The sequence below is a fragment of the Hemiscyllium ocellatum genome, chromosome 45 (genome assembly GCF_020745735.1).
Source record: "Hemiscyllium ocellatum isolate sHemOce1 chromosome 45, sHemOce1.pat.X.cur, whole genome shotgun sequence".
Lineage (NCBI taxonomy): Eukaryota > Metazoa > Chordata > Chondrichthyes > Orectolobiformes > Hemiscylliidae > Hemiscyllium > Hemiscyllium ocellatum.
Window position 1 is genome coordinate 4,022,137 of NC_083445.1, and position 15,248 is coordinate 4,037,384.

Here is a 15,248-nt window from a genome sequence, read left to right on the forward strand (position 1 = left end):
CTCTCTCTCTGTCACACGGACAGGCAGACACTGTCTCTCTCTCTCTCTCTCTCTCGGACAGCCTGTCCAGTAGACTGGAGCTGGAGAATATTCCCAGTTTTCTGATGTGATGTGTGGCGGTGGTTTGAGATACAGCCCTGGAGAAAGGGTCTGGCTGCTTCCTACCTGGTCATGGGTTTGCCAGGCGGTTTGGGGTAGGGGTGGGGTCCTTAGCCCTGAGCTTCCTGGTCCACATGCACAGGTGTCGAATGAAGATACAACATTCGCTGTAATATCTGTACCAGAACCCGGGGAATAGTTTTTGAGAAGCTAGGGATGTTAATCGGAAACGTTCAGATTGAGCAGTGACTTTCCAAAATGAATATGATAAACAGGAATTGTGGGAATCAATCAGAGAGGTCTCTCAAACAGCTAGCACGGGCACAGTGTGCTGAATGGCCTCCTCTCAGGTCTGAGGGGAAATACCCTGTAGGCCTTTCTGGGTAAAGCTGAGGGACAAATACCCCTTCCCAAATAACTGCCCCACCCCATTGCACGCGGGGGACAACACCATTCAGAAAGGCCCTGTTCTTAGTGCTTACCTGGTTTTCAATGGTCAGGCCTGTCCTCCTCGGGTGCTGATGTCTCCTCCCTGACCTGGTCATCCTGCTGAGCACAGGACTGTCCGGCTTCCTGGTCACACTGTATGTGCTAAAGCCCAGTGCCAGAGTCCTGGCCTGGAACACCAGCTCATTCACCGCATAGCCACGGTCTTTCCTCAGGAGCTTTGTGAAGTTCGATACAGCAACAACCTGAAACAGGGAGAGACAGAGAGAGAGAGAGAGCGCGACAGGGAGAGGGGAGAGAGAGACAGGGAGAGATAGAGTCAGAGAGACAGAGTCAGAGAGAGAGAGAGGGAGAAACAGAGACAGGGAGAGGAGAGAGAAACAAGGAGAGGAGAGAGAGAAAGAGGGAGAGAGAGGGAGAGACAGCGTCAGAGAGAGAGACGGAGAGAGAGAGAGAGAGAGGGGGAGAGACAATGTCAGAGAGAGAGAGAATGTCAGAGAGAGACAGGGAGAGGAGAGAGAGAAAGAGAGAGAGAGAGAGAAAGAGAGAGAGAGAGAGAGAGAGAGAGACAGGGAGAGACAGCGTCAGAGAGAGAATGTCAGAGAGAGAAACAGGGAGAGGAGAGAGAGAAAGAGAGACAGAGAGAGAGAGAGAGAGAGACACAGAAAGAGAGAGAGAGAGACAGAGACAGGGGGACAGACAGAGAAAGACAGTCAAAAGTCAGACAGAAAGAAAAATTGTGTCAAGGTGAGAGAGATTTAGAGACACAGGAAAGGGGACAGGAACAGACAAGGATTAGAGAGACAGGGATGCCGAGAGCGAGAGAGGGGGCTTTTCAATATATTACAGTCTTGTACAATATATTAACTTCACGACAAATCTAGTTACATGTTGCAAATTGAAGTCAGTAGCTTCAGAGTACATCATTGACAACAGCATGCATTACATTTACATCTCTTCAGATATATCCAGGTAGTTAATAAAACAAAAATCAAGGTTTGTTTGAAGATTTCAGTTACCTGGTTTGGTACCAAACCTCCTCTGAGGTCATGAACTGTATAGTTAGTGCCATTGACCGGGATTCTCACGTACACACTCACTGCTCTGGCCAAGGGGTTGTACAGAGTCACTGTAAACTGCAGACAGAGAGGTTACCAACATTAAATCCTGCCAAACCACCACAAACACTCACCAGCAAGTAAAAGACAAAGTCCCCGAAATGTAAATGACATCTACTGGGATGTGATGGTCCAATGGGGGAGGGAGTGGAATGCGAGACTGAAGGGTTTGGGGAAAGGTGGATGTGAATATTGATCAGCCAATCACTCACCTTGCTAAGTTCTTCAATGCCGTGACAGACGCTGATGTTGAGTTGGTCACAGAAAATGAAATTCTGTTTCATTCCACTGAGACTCGACAGAGCGTTGCTAACCAGCACCTGCAAACACAAGAAAGCAAAGGCTAAAGCAGGCAACACTGCGCTAACCTTCTTCAACAAAGCTCTTCATTGTGAATACCCATGTTCCTGAGTAGAGTTGTTCCCAATGCCCTGGTGTAGAATGTGCCGAGGTGGGACAGTGCTCATTACCTGGATGTGAAATGTTACTGAGGTAGGGTCACTCAACCCAAAACTGACTTCTCTCTCCACAGGTGCTACCAGACCTGCTGAGCTTCTCCAGTCATTTCTGTTCTTGTCTCTCTACATCTTTGTTGTGTTCTACACATCTCCTCCCCCTCTGACTCCACACCCTCAAAAGCTATCAAGCAGCTTGGTCTTTGTTCCGTCCTTCCTTATTGTCTTGGAACGAGAGCCAACATTTCCTAATTTCGTTGGCCCCAGAACGTTTCGAATGTTCAGTCGTTGAGAATATTCTAGACTGAAATCGACTGGTTGTGGGGGGACAAGGGGAAACTGAGCTGTAGGGAGCAGGGAGGAGAGCGATGATGGTGTAGAAACCAGCCCCCATCCTCAGCAGGCTGGGAGACTCACCCCTGTCAGCTTTTGAAACTCACCCTCCCCCCCCCACTCCCCACTCCCCTCCCCACTCCCCCCAAGGGCAGAGGGTGTGTGTGTGTGTGTCAACCAATGACCTTCCCTGTCAGTCTCCCCCTACAGCCCTCAGCATCTCTATTCAAGCTCTTACCTCACACTGTTCCCAGCCTCTGGCCAACTTCTTGGCATAATCATTGGCTACGTGTTGTTTCTCTGTCCCAGAGACAGCGTCGTGATGCTGAGCTACAGCCATTGCCTTCCCTAAGTATAAAACACACAGCGTTACTGCCAGACCGCTCTTCAACAACTTTCAACCAAGCACACGGTTTGGGGGAAAGGCGCAGAGTGATGGTTAATACCTGGGCCCCACTCAGGGTCTCACTGATCCCAAGGTGCCAGTGCAGAGACACAGTCCTTAATGCTTTCTCTCTCACTTACAGGGAAAAAACAACGACTAAAACCAGGAGCTTCCTCTCAATCATGTTGAGGCCTTTGGAGCAATTTGTTCAAAAGGATCAAAACAGATTATGGAATTTCTGCGCCAAATTACACTCAGTGCAAAATCGCGGGGCCGCCAACTCTTGCGCTTATTTGAAGCTCCGCACATTGGAAATCAATGCACAGAGCACACCCGCAGAGGGAACCCATCATCACAACCAGGAATGGGGAGGTGGGGATGGAGGTGGAGTGTGGGCGGTGGTGTAACACTGCCCGAGTGCGCACTCTGTGCCCGCACTCCCCAAGAGCAGGCAGCTCAGGAACCCAGTGGCTGTGCCCGGTGCTGGGATCCCGGGGTTTGCAGTGACGCAGATACGGGGTCCCGTCGATCTGGGACCAGGACTCACTCAGTACGGAGCTGTCTCCGACACCGTACGGACCGCTCCGAGAATCAGCAGCTGCCAGCACCTCTAGCTGGTTACAGACCTGGAAAGGAAGCAGATGTTGGGAAACAGTAACAGGAAACCTGACAGCCCACTCACCACCCACAGGGATCCACTCCCACTTCACGATCCAACTCTGGGAAGTTAATCACATGTCTGGAATGCCCAGTGAACACTCCATCCTCTAACCGGACCGTCAGACACTCACATTCTTTTGGAGACCTCGTGTGGTCTCCTTTAGTGCAGACAGCCCAGCCCTGTCTCAGCCCTGCACAGTCCACCCCACAGTGCATGCTCCCTGCGTGACCTCCACCCCCAATCCCTGCAGTGTCTCTGGCATATCCTCCCACCACCACAACCCTCCACGGAGCTTGTCCCACCCCCACCTGCTATTGCAACCCTCTCCCTTGTCCACGAACCCCATTACTGCAACACCAGCTCTCTGCTTAAACCCAACACCTTGTAAAAACAGCGCTGTTTTTTTTGTGAAGTTCCAAATCTCTCCAGCACACCGAAGGGGGCGAAACAATTCAGGCACCTACAAACCGGGGGCAGGAGAAAGACAATCCTCCTGCCGTGGCAGGCTTTGAACCCAGACCCCCAGGACTTTATCTGCATTAACACTCCACCAATAAACACCACAAGGCCAGTGCCTCCCCATCTCTCACCTCTGCAAATTGATTCCTTCCTTAAACATATTGAGTGACTTGGCCTCAGCTGCCTGCTGCGATGGGGAGTTCCACAGGCCCTCTGCTGCCTGAGTCCTCCCCCTCCATCCAATATCGTCTACCCACCCCCCCATCCCCCTCAGATCCCAAGACTGAGAGTCCACGTTCCGGATCCACCTTCCCCTCCCCTCCTCCCGAGAGGGGGATGTTATGCCACCATCCGGCTGTCCCGTCCCGTCCCGTCCCGTCCCGTCCTGCCCTTTGGTTTATACATTTCGCCGAGACCCTCACCCCGACACTGACTCCCCCCTCCCCGCCAACACCATTCTGTCTGTCTCAGTCCGAAGGGGGTCTTCACCTGGAGGAAATTGTTACTCAGCCTCTCGTAGCGTTTCAGAGCTGGCCGACTGGTGAAGTAACCTGTCCAGAACTGATGGGGTCCATCCGCGTACGGGAAAAAATCATCAGATTTCACCGACCTGCACGCCGTTTATTAAACAGGAAAAAACCCACAGGTTACACATTGCTGTCAAGACACAGAAAATGGTGGCCACGGCTCTGGACTCACATTTAGTAATATTTTAAGTGATTTTTAAATTGGTTCTGTGTAGAATTAGCTGAACTCCCAACGGCACTGCTTATAGTGAGTGAGGACCATTCAGTTTGATAATATGTCTGTGACAGAACAGTAAATGTGACACTGATAGGTAAACAGTGGGTTCATACGGAAGAGCAGTTATTTGCAATTAGGGTTCAGTTGGTTGGTGATGCAACGTGATGCTAACAGCGTGGGTTCGATTCCCATCACTGCCTGAGGTTATCATGGGGGACTCTCCTTCCCTACCTCTCCCCTTGCCTGAGGCGTGGTGACCCTCAGGTTAAATCCGCCCCCTGCCATTGTCTCACTCTAACTAGAGAGCATCCCCCAGACTATGGTGATGTTACTTTTCCACCTTTATTGTGAGAGGTATATTCATGTAACACTGAAACAGATCCCTTGGTCCAACCAGTCCACACTGAACATAATCCCAAACTAAACTGGTCCCACCTGCCTGCTCCTGGCCCATACCCCTCCAACCCTTTCCTATTCATGTATTTATCCAAATGTCTTTTAAACATTGTAACTGTACCTGCATCTGCCACTTCATTCTACACATGAACCACCTTCTGTGTAAAAACATCGTCTCTCACATCTCTTTTGCCTCTCACTTTAAAAATGTGCCCCCTAGTCTTGAAATCCCCCACCCCAGGAAAAAGACACCTGACATTTACCTGTTCCATACCCCTCATTATCTTATAAACCTCTGTAAGGTCACCTCTGAACCTCTTACACTCCAGTGACAAAAGCCCCAGCCCCTCCTTATAACTCAAACCCTCCAATCCTGGCAACATCCTGGGCAATCTCTACTGAACCCTCTCTGACTTCATAATATCCTCCCTATAACAGGGGGACCAGGATGTGGCACAGCTCTCCAGGAGAGGCCTCACCAATGTCCTGTATAGACTCGACATAACTTCCCAATTCCTATACTCAAAGGTCCAAGCAATGAAGACAAGTGTGCTAAACACCAGCTTAGATTAGATTACTTACAGTGTGAAAACAGGCCCTTTCGGCCCAACAAGTCCACACCAACCCGCCGAAGCGCAACCCACCCATTCCCCTATATTTACCCTTCACCTAACACTACGGGCAATTTAGCTTGGCCAATTCCCCTAACCTGCACATCTTTGGACTGTGGGAGGAAACCGGAGCACCCGGAGGAAACCCACGCAGACACGGGGAGAACGTGCAAACTCCACACAGTCAGTCGCCTGAGTCGGGAATTGAACCCAGGTCTCTGGCACTGAGGCAGCAGTGCTAACCACTGTGCTACCATGCCGCCCACAAAGCTTACCCACCCTGTCTACAAGTGATGCAAACTTCAAAGAATTATGTACCTGAATCCCTAGGTGTCTGTTCTACAACAATAGCCAAGACTGTATTTTTAACTGTATAAGTGCTGACATTGTTTGTTTTACCAAAATGCAATACCTCACATTTACCCAAATTAGACTCCATCAGCCACTCCTTCACCCTTTGACCCAATTGAGCAAACTCTCTGTAATCTTAGATAATCATCTTCACTCCCCACTGTAGCATCAACACTGGTGTCACCCACAAACTTACTAACCACGTTCAGCATGAGATCAGCTTTGTCTGCCTCTGGGCTCCCTCAAATTGGGAATTACTTTATGAATAATTTGAGAAATACGGCAGGTCTGGCAGAAACTGTGTTCATGTTGTAAATCCGATAAGAGTCTTCTTCAGTTCTTCAGAAACATGAACTCCTCTCTCTCTCTCACAGTTGCCGTCAGACCTGTTGAGTTTCGCCAGCACTTTCTGAAGACAGACCCTGACCTTCGTGTATTCCTATCAATGAGACCCGGGCAGCTGGTGCCTGAGAGACTGTGCACCAGTTAGAATCGGAGAAAAGAGGGGAAGGGGCCAGAGAGACAGTTTGAGACTTACCAGGTCAGGTTAGCTCTGTTTAACTCATACAGATAGCACGACGGGGTCGAGTAGAGCACATTGACGTTACTCCCAGTCTCTTGCTGCTCAGAAACAAACAAAAGGTTCAGGTTAATGTTGCCAGGTTCCAAACCTCTCCAACACTTCTCAGTAGTTTTGCCCATTAGTTGGACTCTGGGTAGGGTTTCATAGGAGAAAGTGAGGTCTGCAGATGCTGGAGATCAGAGCTGAAAATGTGTTGCTGGAAAAGCGCAGCAGGTCAGGCAGCATCCAAGGAACAGGAAATTTGACATTTCGGGCATAAGCCCTTCATCCTGATGACCTGACCTGCTGCGCTTTTCCAGCAACACATTTTCAGTAGGGTTTCATAGACCAGTCACAGTGCATTTCACTTGCTCAGGAAGTTCATTCCACACACGGACCCCTCCTCAGCCATCACAGGAGATATTACCAGAGTCACAATCACAGATCTGACAAAATCCCACATGGAACTGACATTCCTGCCCAGTGTCTGTCACACCCCTGTGGCTTCCCACAGTACCTTACAGCCAATGAGCTCCTGTTCCACGTGCTGTCCCTGCTGCATTGTGGGAGAGAGACAGCTCCCGTTTAGGCACAGCGAGTTCCCACAGGCAGCACCGAGAGCATGACAGAACCATCTGCTGCCGGGGGGCCCTGTTCAGGGATAACTGTTGACAGGACAAGGGAAGAGAGGAAGCTCAGCATTCACAAAACTGCCATATTCCCATCTAACAGCCGACAAATCAAGTGTGCTGACCGCTGGTTTGTATCCAGGGGCTTAGAGATTATTCCAGGGTAAGAGGTGTACCACCTGGGGGAGATGTCTTTTTCATGGGCTGTAGTTTCACTGGTGACACTGGCATCTGTGACCCACCCCCTAACTGCCCTTGAAGTGAGCAGCTTGCAGGAGGGTGGGGGACAGGGGGAGTCTGTGGGGGTGGAGTCACATGGATGCTAGTCCAGGTACAAACAACAGATTTCCTTCTCTAAGGGGACTTAGAGTCTTTGTGCTACACAGCACAGAATCAAACCCTTCGGTCCAACTCGTCCGTGCCGACCAGATATCCTAAATTAATCTAGCCTCATTTGCCAGCACTTGGCCCATATCCCTCCAAACCCTTCCTATTCATATATCCATCCAGATGCCTTTTAAATGTTGCAATTGTACCAGCCTCCACCACTTCCTCTGGCAGCTCATTCCATACACACCCACCACCCTGTGACTGTGACCGTGTGTTGGGGGGGTGTTGCGGAGGGAAATTCCCAGAGAGAATGTCCCTACTTCATCCTTGGCTACAGCCGACCCAAAGTGAACAGACCAGGAGCTGTGCAGAGACATTACCGCAGCATTGACGTATTTGATGAGCTTGTCGAGATTCTTGTACCACATGTTTGCATCTTGAAAATGGAAGTCCGAGCCCATGGTCATGATGATGTGGTTGGTTCTGTAATGTGTTGCCTGAAAGGAGAGACACAGACTTGGTTAAACCCTCACTCACAATGACAGTGTTTGACTACACCAGAATAGACCGAAACACTCCAGAATCTATAATGCCGCATTTAGCAACGAGACAATAAATCATTACGGGTCACTGGCTGGGTCTCATGCCCAATTCTGGATTGTCATTAAGGAAACAGATTCAGAGGTTCACAGGAGAATGGTAGCGTGGATAAGGGACTGTTGTAAATGTGGACATATTGAACTGGCTGAGATTGTCCTCCTTTGAGCAGAGAGGGTTAACTAGAAATTCAGTCATCGCACAAAATCATTCGATGTTATGACAAGACGGAAGGAGGTGGTTGTATTCAGCCTGGCAAAGAGGTCAGCACAGAGTGGGTAGGGTGAAGGCAGTGGGTGAGAGCTGGCATGCACTGTCTGAAAGGGCAACAGTTGCGGATTTAATCATCACTTCCAAAAAGAAATTGGATCAATCCCCAAAAAGAAATAAAAACTAATGCAGGGCTTTGAAGACATGGAAAAAGGGGAGAGGTTTCCATCAGGTAGCTCTACCAAAGGGCTAGCACAGGTTCAGTGGGCGGAATGGCCCGTGTCACTTCACAGCTCTGATGTAATGCAGCCTCTGTCACTAAGGGAGACCCTGTGCAGCAGTAATGTGTGTGTGTTGTTGCAGTTTGACTGAGTTTTATAGACAGCTGCTCAAACTCCAGGAAAACCCAGCCCTTTCACAGTCAGCTACCGTATACAATATGGGATCGCAGGCTGGTGGTAACTGGGAGCTCTCTGTCCTCGCTCGAGATGGAGGGTCAGGGAAGATCTTGATCCTCTCACCCTCTAACAGGGAGAGACTAGACAAAAGCCAGAGATTCCCCACTGCAGGGAGGTTTCACCTTCCTCAGCATCTCCACCCAGAGCAGCACTGCTAGGAGACAGGTCACTCATTCAACCTCCACCTTCCCCCACACCACGGCCCCAACCTCAGGGAATGTGGGTGAAGACATTCCCCAGCACAGCTGATGCCTGGGAGAGTGGGATAGCCAGGCCGTGGGCCAGGAGTGAATGGCACTGAGCAGGCAGGCTGTGGCTCTGTGTCCTTCAGGGAATGGGTGGCAAACTCCATCCCAGGAATTCTCAGGGGAAGGTGAGGAGCCAGCTTTGTGCCCACACTCCTGGCTACTTGACCAAAGCGGGTATCGCTGCTGAGTCTATCCTCCCCTGAAGGTACAGGGGAGACAGCTCCATGGTAACCGTAGCTTGAGCTGCTGCAGTAAGGTGATTCTCCCACAGGCCATCCATGAATTCTGGCCTCTCAGAGTTCTCCAAGGGTGTCTACACTCCCACTCAGAGGCTGCACTGTTCTGGGACCCCACCATCCCAGTTAGTCCTCAGTGTGGAGCAAGGCTCCCACTCTCAGTAATGGCGTACACCCATTCTTCACCCTCTGACATACATCACCCTCAGGGCTGCTCTGTGGTAATGCTCACATCACACTGAGCAACTCAGCCCTGTCTGACCTCACCCAGCCGCTCCTGACCTCTCCCGGCCCCCGTCTGACCTCTCCCGGCCCCCGCCTGACCTCGCCCGGCCCCCGCCTGACCTCGCCCGGCCCCCGCCTGACCCCGCCCGGCCACCGCCTGACCTCGCCCGGCCCCCGCCTGACCTCGCCCGGCCCCCGCCTGACCTCGCCCGGCCCCCGCCTGACCTCGCCCGGCCCCTCCTGACCTCGCCCTGCCCCCGCCTGACCTCTCCCGGCCCCCGCCTGACCTCGCCCGGCCCCTCCTGACCTCGCCCGGCCCCCACCTGACCTCGCCCGGCCCCCGCCTGACCTCTCCCGACCCCTGCCTGACCTCTCCCGGCTCCATATGGAAGGATGAGTGTGTTTCTGGACTGGGGCGATGGGGGGCGGGGGGGGGGGGAGGAGGGTGCTGTAGTTTGTGGATCCGAACTCCTGGGCAGTGGGCAGCCCCACTCACCTGCTTGTAGGCAGTCTGGTTGAAGTAAGAAACAATTTGGTCCACGTTATACTCATCCAGGTTCTTGTCGTCTTTGATGGGCTCATCTGAGCAAAGCATGTCCCAGCACAACATTCTGGGAGGGTTATATCCATTGGGAAGAACACCTGGGAAATAAGATGGGAAGCTTTAACATTAGAACACAACATGACTGACCCCAGGACAAACCCAAGAGTTTGTGGTGGAGCAGGGTCCAATGTTGACGAGGGCCATGTTCCCCACATCACGCGGAGCTCATTCGTTATTGGGAATCCCGGTCGGAACAGATTGTGGGATTCACTGGATCATTCCTCTATCATCTTCCTCCAGGATATCACCTGCTTCCATCCCCACACTCCCAACCCTCGTTGTGTTTTGAATGTGTTCACAGGACAGGAGTGACACAGGCAAAAGGCCAGCATTTACTTATCGTCCCTAACTGCCCTTGAACGGAGCTCAGCCTTTTGAGAGGGCAGTTTAGAGTCATTGCTCTGAGTCACATGTCGACCAGACTGGGTGAGGATGGCAGATTCCCTTGTGGTTAAGTGATCCAGGCAGGATTTTAATGACAATTTGGTGGTTTTTGGGGTCACCATTATGATTCTAGTTCTTATAATTTAACTAGTTGAAGTTGACATCATTTTCCCAGGCCCCTGGATTGTTCACCCAGCAACATTACCACGACACTCCAGTATCCAACAACCACATTCCTTTACATTGTATTCCCAGATCCCACCTGGAAAACCCACAGCCTTCATTTCCATTCCAAATATCTCTATCACTCACATCCAGCTGCATTTACAGTCACCCCTGTAACCAGGTTCATCCCGCACAAAGACATTTCCGGATAGATCAGCGTAAAGAAACATTTTTAATTCTGCGCTTTGTACAAACAGGTGGATAATGGAGCTGAAGTTGAGAGAGAGAGAAACAGACAGTGAAGATTGAGACTGACCTGTGAATAGGTCAGCGCTGGGTTCAGGCAGGTTCACACTGGCTCTCCACACTTGCTCCATTTCCCGCTCATTTTCCCGGTTTAGTTTGTCCTGATAATCCAGGCGGCCGAAGAAAAAACCATCGAACCCCATCTGCAGACAATACAGAAAACTCACACCGCAGGAGGGTCAGGGAGCGCGACCCCCTCCCAGTGCAGGAAGGATCAGAGAGCATGACGCCCTCACTGTGGGAGGGTCATGGACCGCAGCCCCCTCACTGCGGGACGGTCAGGGAGCGCGACCCCCTCCCACTGCGGGAAGGGTCAGAGAGCGCGACCCCCTCCCACTGCGGGGTGGGTCAGAGAGCACACACCCTCACTGTGGAAGGGTCAGGGAGCGCGACCCCCTCCCACTGCGGGAGGGTCAGAGAGCACACACCCTCACTGTGGAAGGGTCAGGGAGCGCGACCCCCTCACTGCGGGAGGGTCAGGGAGCATGACCCCCTCCCACTGCGGGAGGGTCAGAGAGCACACACCCTCACTGTGGAAGGGTCAGGGAGCGCGACCCCCTCATTGCGGGAGGGTCAGGGAGCGCGACCCCCTCCCACTGCGGGAAGGGTCACAGAGCACGACTCTCTCACTGCGGGAGGGTCAGGGAACGCGACCCCCTCCCACTGCGGGAAGGGTCAGGGAGCGCGACCCCCTCACTGCAGGAGGGTCAGGGAGCATGAAACCCCACCCCCAGCGTGGGAGGGTCAGGGAGCACAAATCTGCCCCCACTGCAGCAGGGTCAGGGAGCACGACCCAACAACTGTGGGAGGGCCACGAAGCATGACTCCCTCTTCCCCTCCCCCCCAACCCACCACTGGAGGGTCAGGGAACGCGACCCCAACCCACTGTAACATTCCTGCAGGTTAAGGTGACAGCTCCCACTGGAATATTAACTGCCCTTTATCAGCAGGTCTCCCAGACCCTGGTTAACAGTTGTGTTCAGACACAGTCAGTTGCAGGCAGATGAGGGACACACATCTTTCTTCAGTGTTATTTGACACATTCCTCCCCAGCATCTCCAGCTCCCCGTTGAGTGAATTACAAAACCCAGCAGCAAATGGTGAGATTAGGAATGGACAGCCCGAGTTGGCAACAATCCAGGTCTCACCCACTCTCTGAACACTATGGCCACACTATGGCCCTCTGACTCTACAGAACCACACTGTGGTCAGAAGCTACAACCACATCGTGACTGCTCACACTATTAAAGAGAACGTGTTGACATAGCGACTGAAAATGGTAAGGGCGTGATCGAGCAGGGGGAGGAAGGCAGCCCACAGTTTGCAGACACGGGGACTGTATTTTTACGAGCACCTCTCTTACCTGAGCGAAGAGGGAGGCCTGTTCCCGGGAGTGCCCAAACGGGTCAATGTGCCAAGCCACACGGGGTCGGGCACACTTGCCAAACGTGTCGTTCAGAAACTGGAAGCCTAGGGTCATTTGGTCAATGATGGAGCTGTAGTGAGTGGTGGCCTCATCATTCATACACCAGCCTCCATTAACAAACTCCAGCCTGCCTGCAGGATCAAAACCAGCTCAGCTTAGAACTGGGAGACATCGAATCACACTACAGTCCTTACACCTCCCCTCTCCATCAGTCTAGGCACTGCAGGACACACCAGATTAACTCATTCAAACTAGAAAGCCCCAGATCCAACATCCAGCCTCAGTCGCCTGGTCACTGGGTGCTGGCTATTGACGTGGGGGGACTCCCACTCCATTCAGAATTAGAGTCATAGAGATGTACAGCACAGAAACAGACCCTTCGGTCCGACCCGTCCATGCCGACCAGATATCCCAACCCAATCTAGTCCCACCTGCCAGCACCCAACCCTCCAAATTCATATACCCATCCAAATGCCATTTAAATGTTGCAATTATACCAGCCTCCACCACTTTCTCTGGCAGCTCATTCCAACAAACGTACCACCCTCTGTGTGTGTGGTGTTTCAGCCTTGCAGGAGAGTGGTCTCACGATGCCGCTATTAAATGACACCAACATGTATTATTACCCAATCTGCACCATGACCTGTTGTAAGATCACAGCCAGGCCCCAATATCCTGAGACTACAGCTTTTTCATTTTACAGAATACAGGAAGTTGAATGGGAGGGGACTTTTCTCTGGCTGTAACATTGTAAACATCAGAATTTGGTGGATAGTCCCTTCCACATGACAGAGTCTCACTAGAAACACTGAGCATGTGCAATGTTGGCGATAGGTTAACATGACATGACCAAGTAAACTGAAAAATGTGTTGCTGGAAAAGCGCAGCAAGTCAGGAAGCATCCAAGGAGCAGGGGAATCAACATTTCAGGCATAAGCCCATCTTCAGGAATCCAAGTGACCAAGTGAAACCTTCAATGCCCAGGCTGCTGACCCGTCCCAGTACACTGTCTCTGGACGTGACCGCTCCACCTTACCCTCATCCACTAGCTGTTTCACCAGCTCCTTCGTGCTGTCACTCTGCTGCCTCCACCAGCGGTAAAAGAAAGCAACTTCCACGTAGATGAACCGCCTCCTGGGGTCTGCCTGCAACTCAGTGATCACAGAGTCCAGGATGTACTGTACGCCAGCTCGCTGAGTGTCAGTCTGTCCTGAGTAGGGAAAAACAGCCAGGACTTCATACAACTGCTGGGCAACTCCACATGGGTCAAGTACACACACACATAGAGACAGACACAGACAGACACACAAACACAGACACAGACACAAACAGACACACAAACACAGACAAACAGACACACAAACACAGACAGTCACACAGACACATACACACACACACACACACACAAGCGCACACAGACAGACACAGACACACACACAAAACTCAGACAGACACACACACACACAAACTCAAACTCAGACAGACACACACACGGACACTGACAGACACACTCTCAAACTCAGAAAGACACACACAGATAGACAGAGACACACACACATACACCAGGTTATGTCGGGGTAGGCAGCCAGTCAAACCCTTCAACATGTTCAGTCAGATCACAACTAATCTGCATCTAAAATACATTCACCTGTTCTTGTCCCACATTCCTTCATCCCCGAACACTAAATGTTACGACCGGTGAGTAGTTGCACTCAATTCTTCCTATCGCCGTCACTGAGACAATCCAATTTACCTTTGAATATTATTGTTCAATTTGAAAGCCACTGTACCTAACAATGGAGGACTGTCTCCATACTGCACTGAAGGTCTGAGTATAGCTGCTACCACATAGTCAGACAATCAGAAGGATATTCACCTCCATAATAATACTGATCCACTGTCTTAAGCCACCCCACGTCGTCATGAGTGTGAGGGACCAGGTGAACATTCAACATCCCGGGCTTGATCGCAGGACAGGCCTTTTGGAAAAGAGAGTGAGATCAGGTTAACACTTCAAATCAAACAACTTCCACTGATCAAGAATCCTGGGACAGCTTCTCTCAACTGCTGTGTTCTGGACCCCGTGGACTGTGACACCTTGTCCCTTTAACCTGAGGCCAAAGCTGGCTGAGTTTACCCTGCCTCCCCAGCCTATTAAATCCAGATTCAAACACTTCAGCTGCTGCCTGGATATTAATTCACATCAAGTCCCCTTCACTGAGTAACTCGGTGTTCAATATACACTGTGCTGACACCACCTCCAATTCCAATAACACCGCTGTTTTAAAGGACTTCTCTGTATTTTCAACCAACTTCAGTCTCTCGCCTTCCAATTTCTGCGATTTCCTCCTGTTCTCCAACCCTCCAATTCTGGTCTCTTATGCACCCCTATTTTCTTCATCCCCACAAACTAGATTCCCAAATTCTGGAATTGTCCCCCTGACCGTCTCCACCCGCTCTCGCTCCCTTCTTCTCCAATATACTGCTTTGATGGTGTTTAAATCCTGCCCTTCGTAGCATTACATCTGCTCTGTCTCGAAAAGCTGCTGGGAAAATGTTTGGTGAGTGGTTAACACGCACAGAAAAACACTCCGCAAACTTGAAACAAAAACAGTCATTGCTGGAGAAACTCAGCAGGTCTGGCAGCAGCTGCAGGACGAAAGCAGAGTTCAGGAGTTCTGAAGGTGGGTCACCGGACACGAAACCTTAATTCTGCTCTCTCTCTCCACAGATGCTGCCAGACCTGCTGAGTTTCTCCAGCAATTTCTGCTTTGTTTCCGACCTCCAGCACCTGCAGTTTTTTGGTTTA

The 15,248-nt window shown here is 51.3% G+C and overlaps 1 protein-coding gene across 2 annotated transcripts in view; it reads right to left on the minus strand.

Annotated features, from left to right (window-relative positions):
• Nucleotides 1-15,248, minus strand: part of man2b1 (mannosidase, alpha, class 2B, member 1) — a 32,509-nt gene that overhangs the window by 12,267 nt on the left and 4,994 nt on the right. For both annotated transcript variants that reach the window (XM_060855207.1, XM_060855208.1), the window contains exons 2-14: nt 14,316-14,418; nt 13,476-13,649; nt 12,377-12,570; nt 11,024-11,156; nt 10,051-10,196; nt 7,961-8,077; nt 6,598-6,680; nt 4,447-4,567; nt 3,385-3,463; nt 2,691-2,800; nt 1,877-1,984; nt 1,566-1,682; nt 582-791 (exon numbers count right to left, since the gene is read on the minus strand). In XM_060855207.1, coding sequence (XP_060711190.1) covers nt 582-791; nt 1,566-1,682; nt 1,877-1,984; nt 2,691-2,800; nt 3,385-3,463; nt 4,447-4,567; nt 6,598-6,680; nt 7,961-8,077; nt 10,051-10,196; nt 11,024-11,156; nt 12,377-12,570; nt 13,476-13,649; nt 14,316-14,418 — 1,695 coding nt within the window. The remainder of the gene's footprint in view (nt 1-581; nt 792-1,565; nt 1,683-1,876; nt 1,985-2,690; nt 2,801-3,384; nt 3,464-4,446; nt 4,568-6,597; nt 6,681-7,960; nt 8,078-10,050; nt 10,197-11,023; nt 11,157-12,376; nt 12,571-13,475; nt 13,650-14,315; nt 14,419-15,248) is intronic.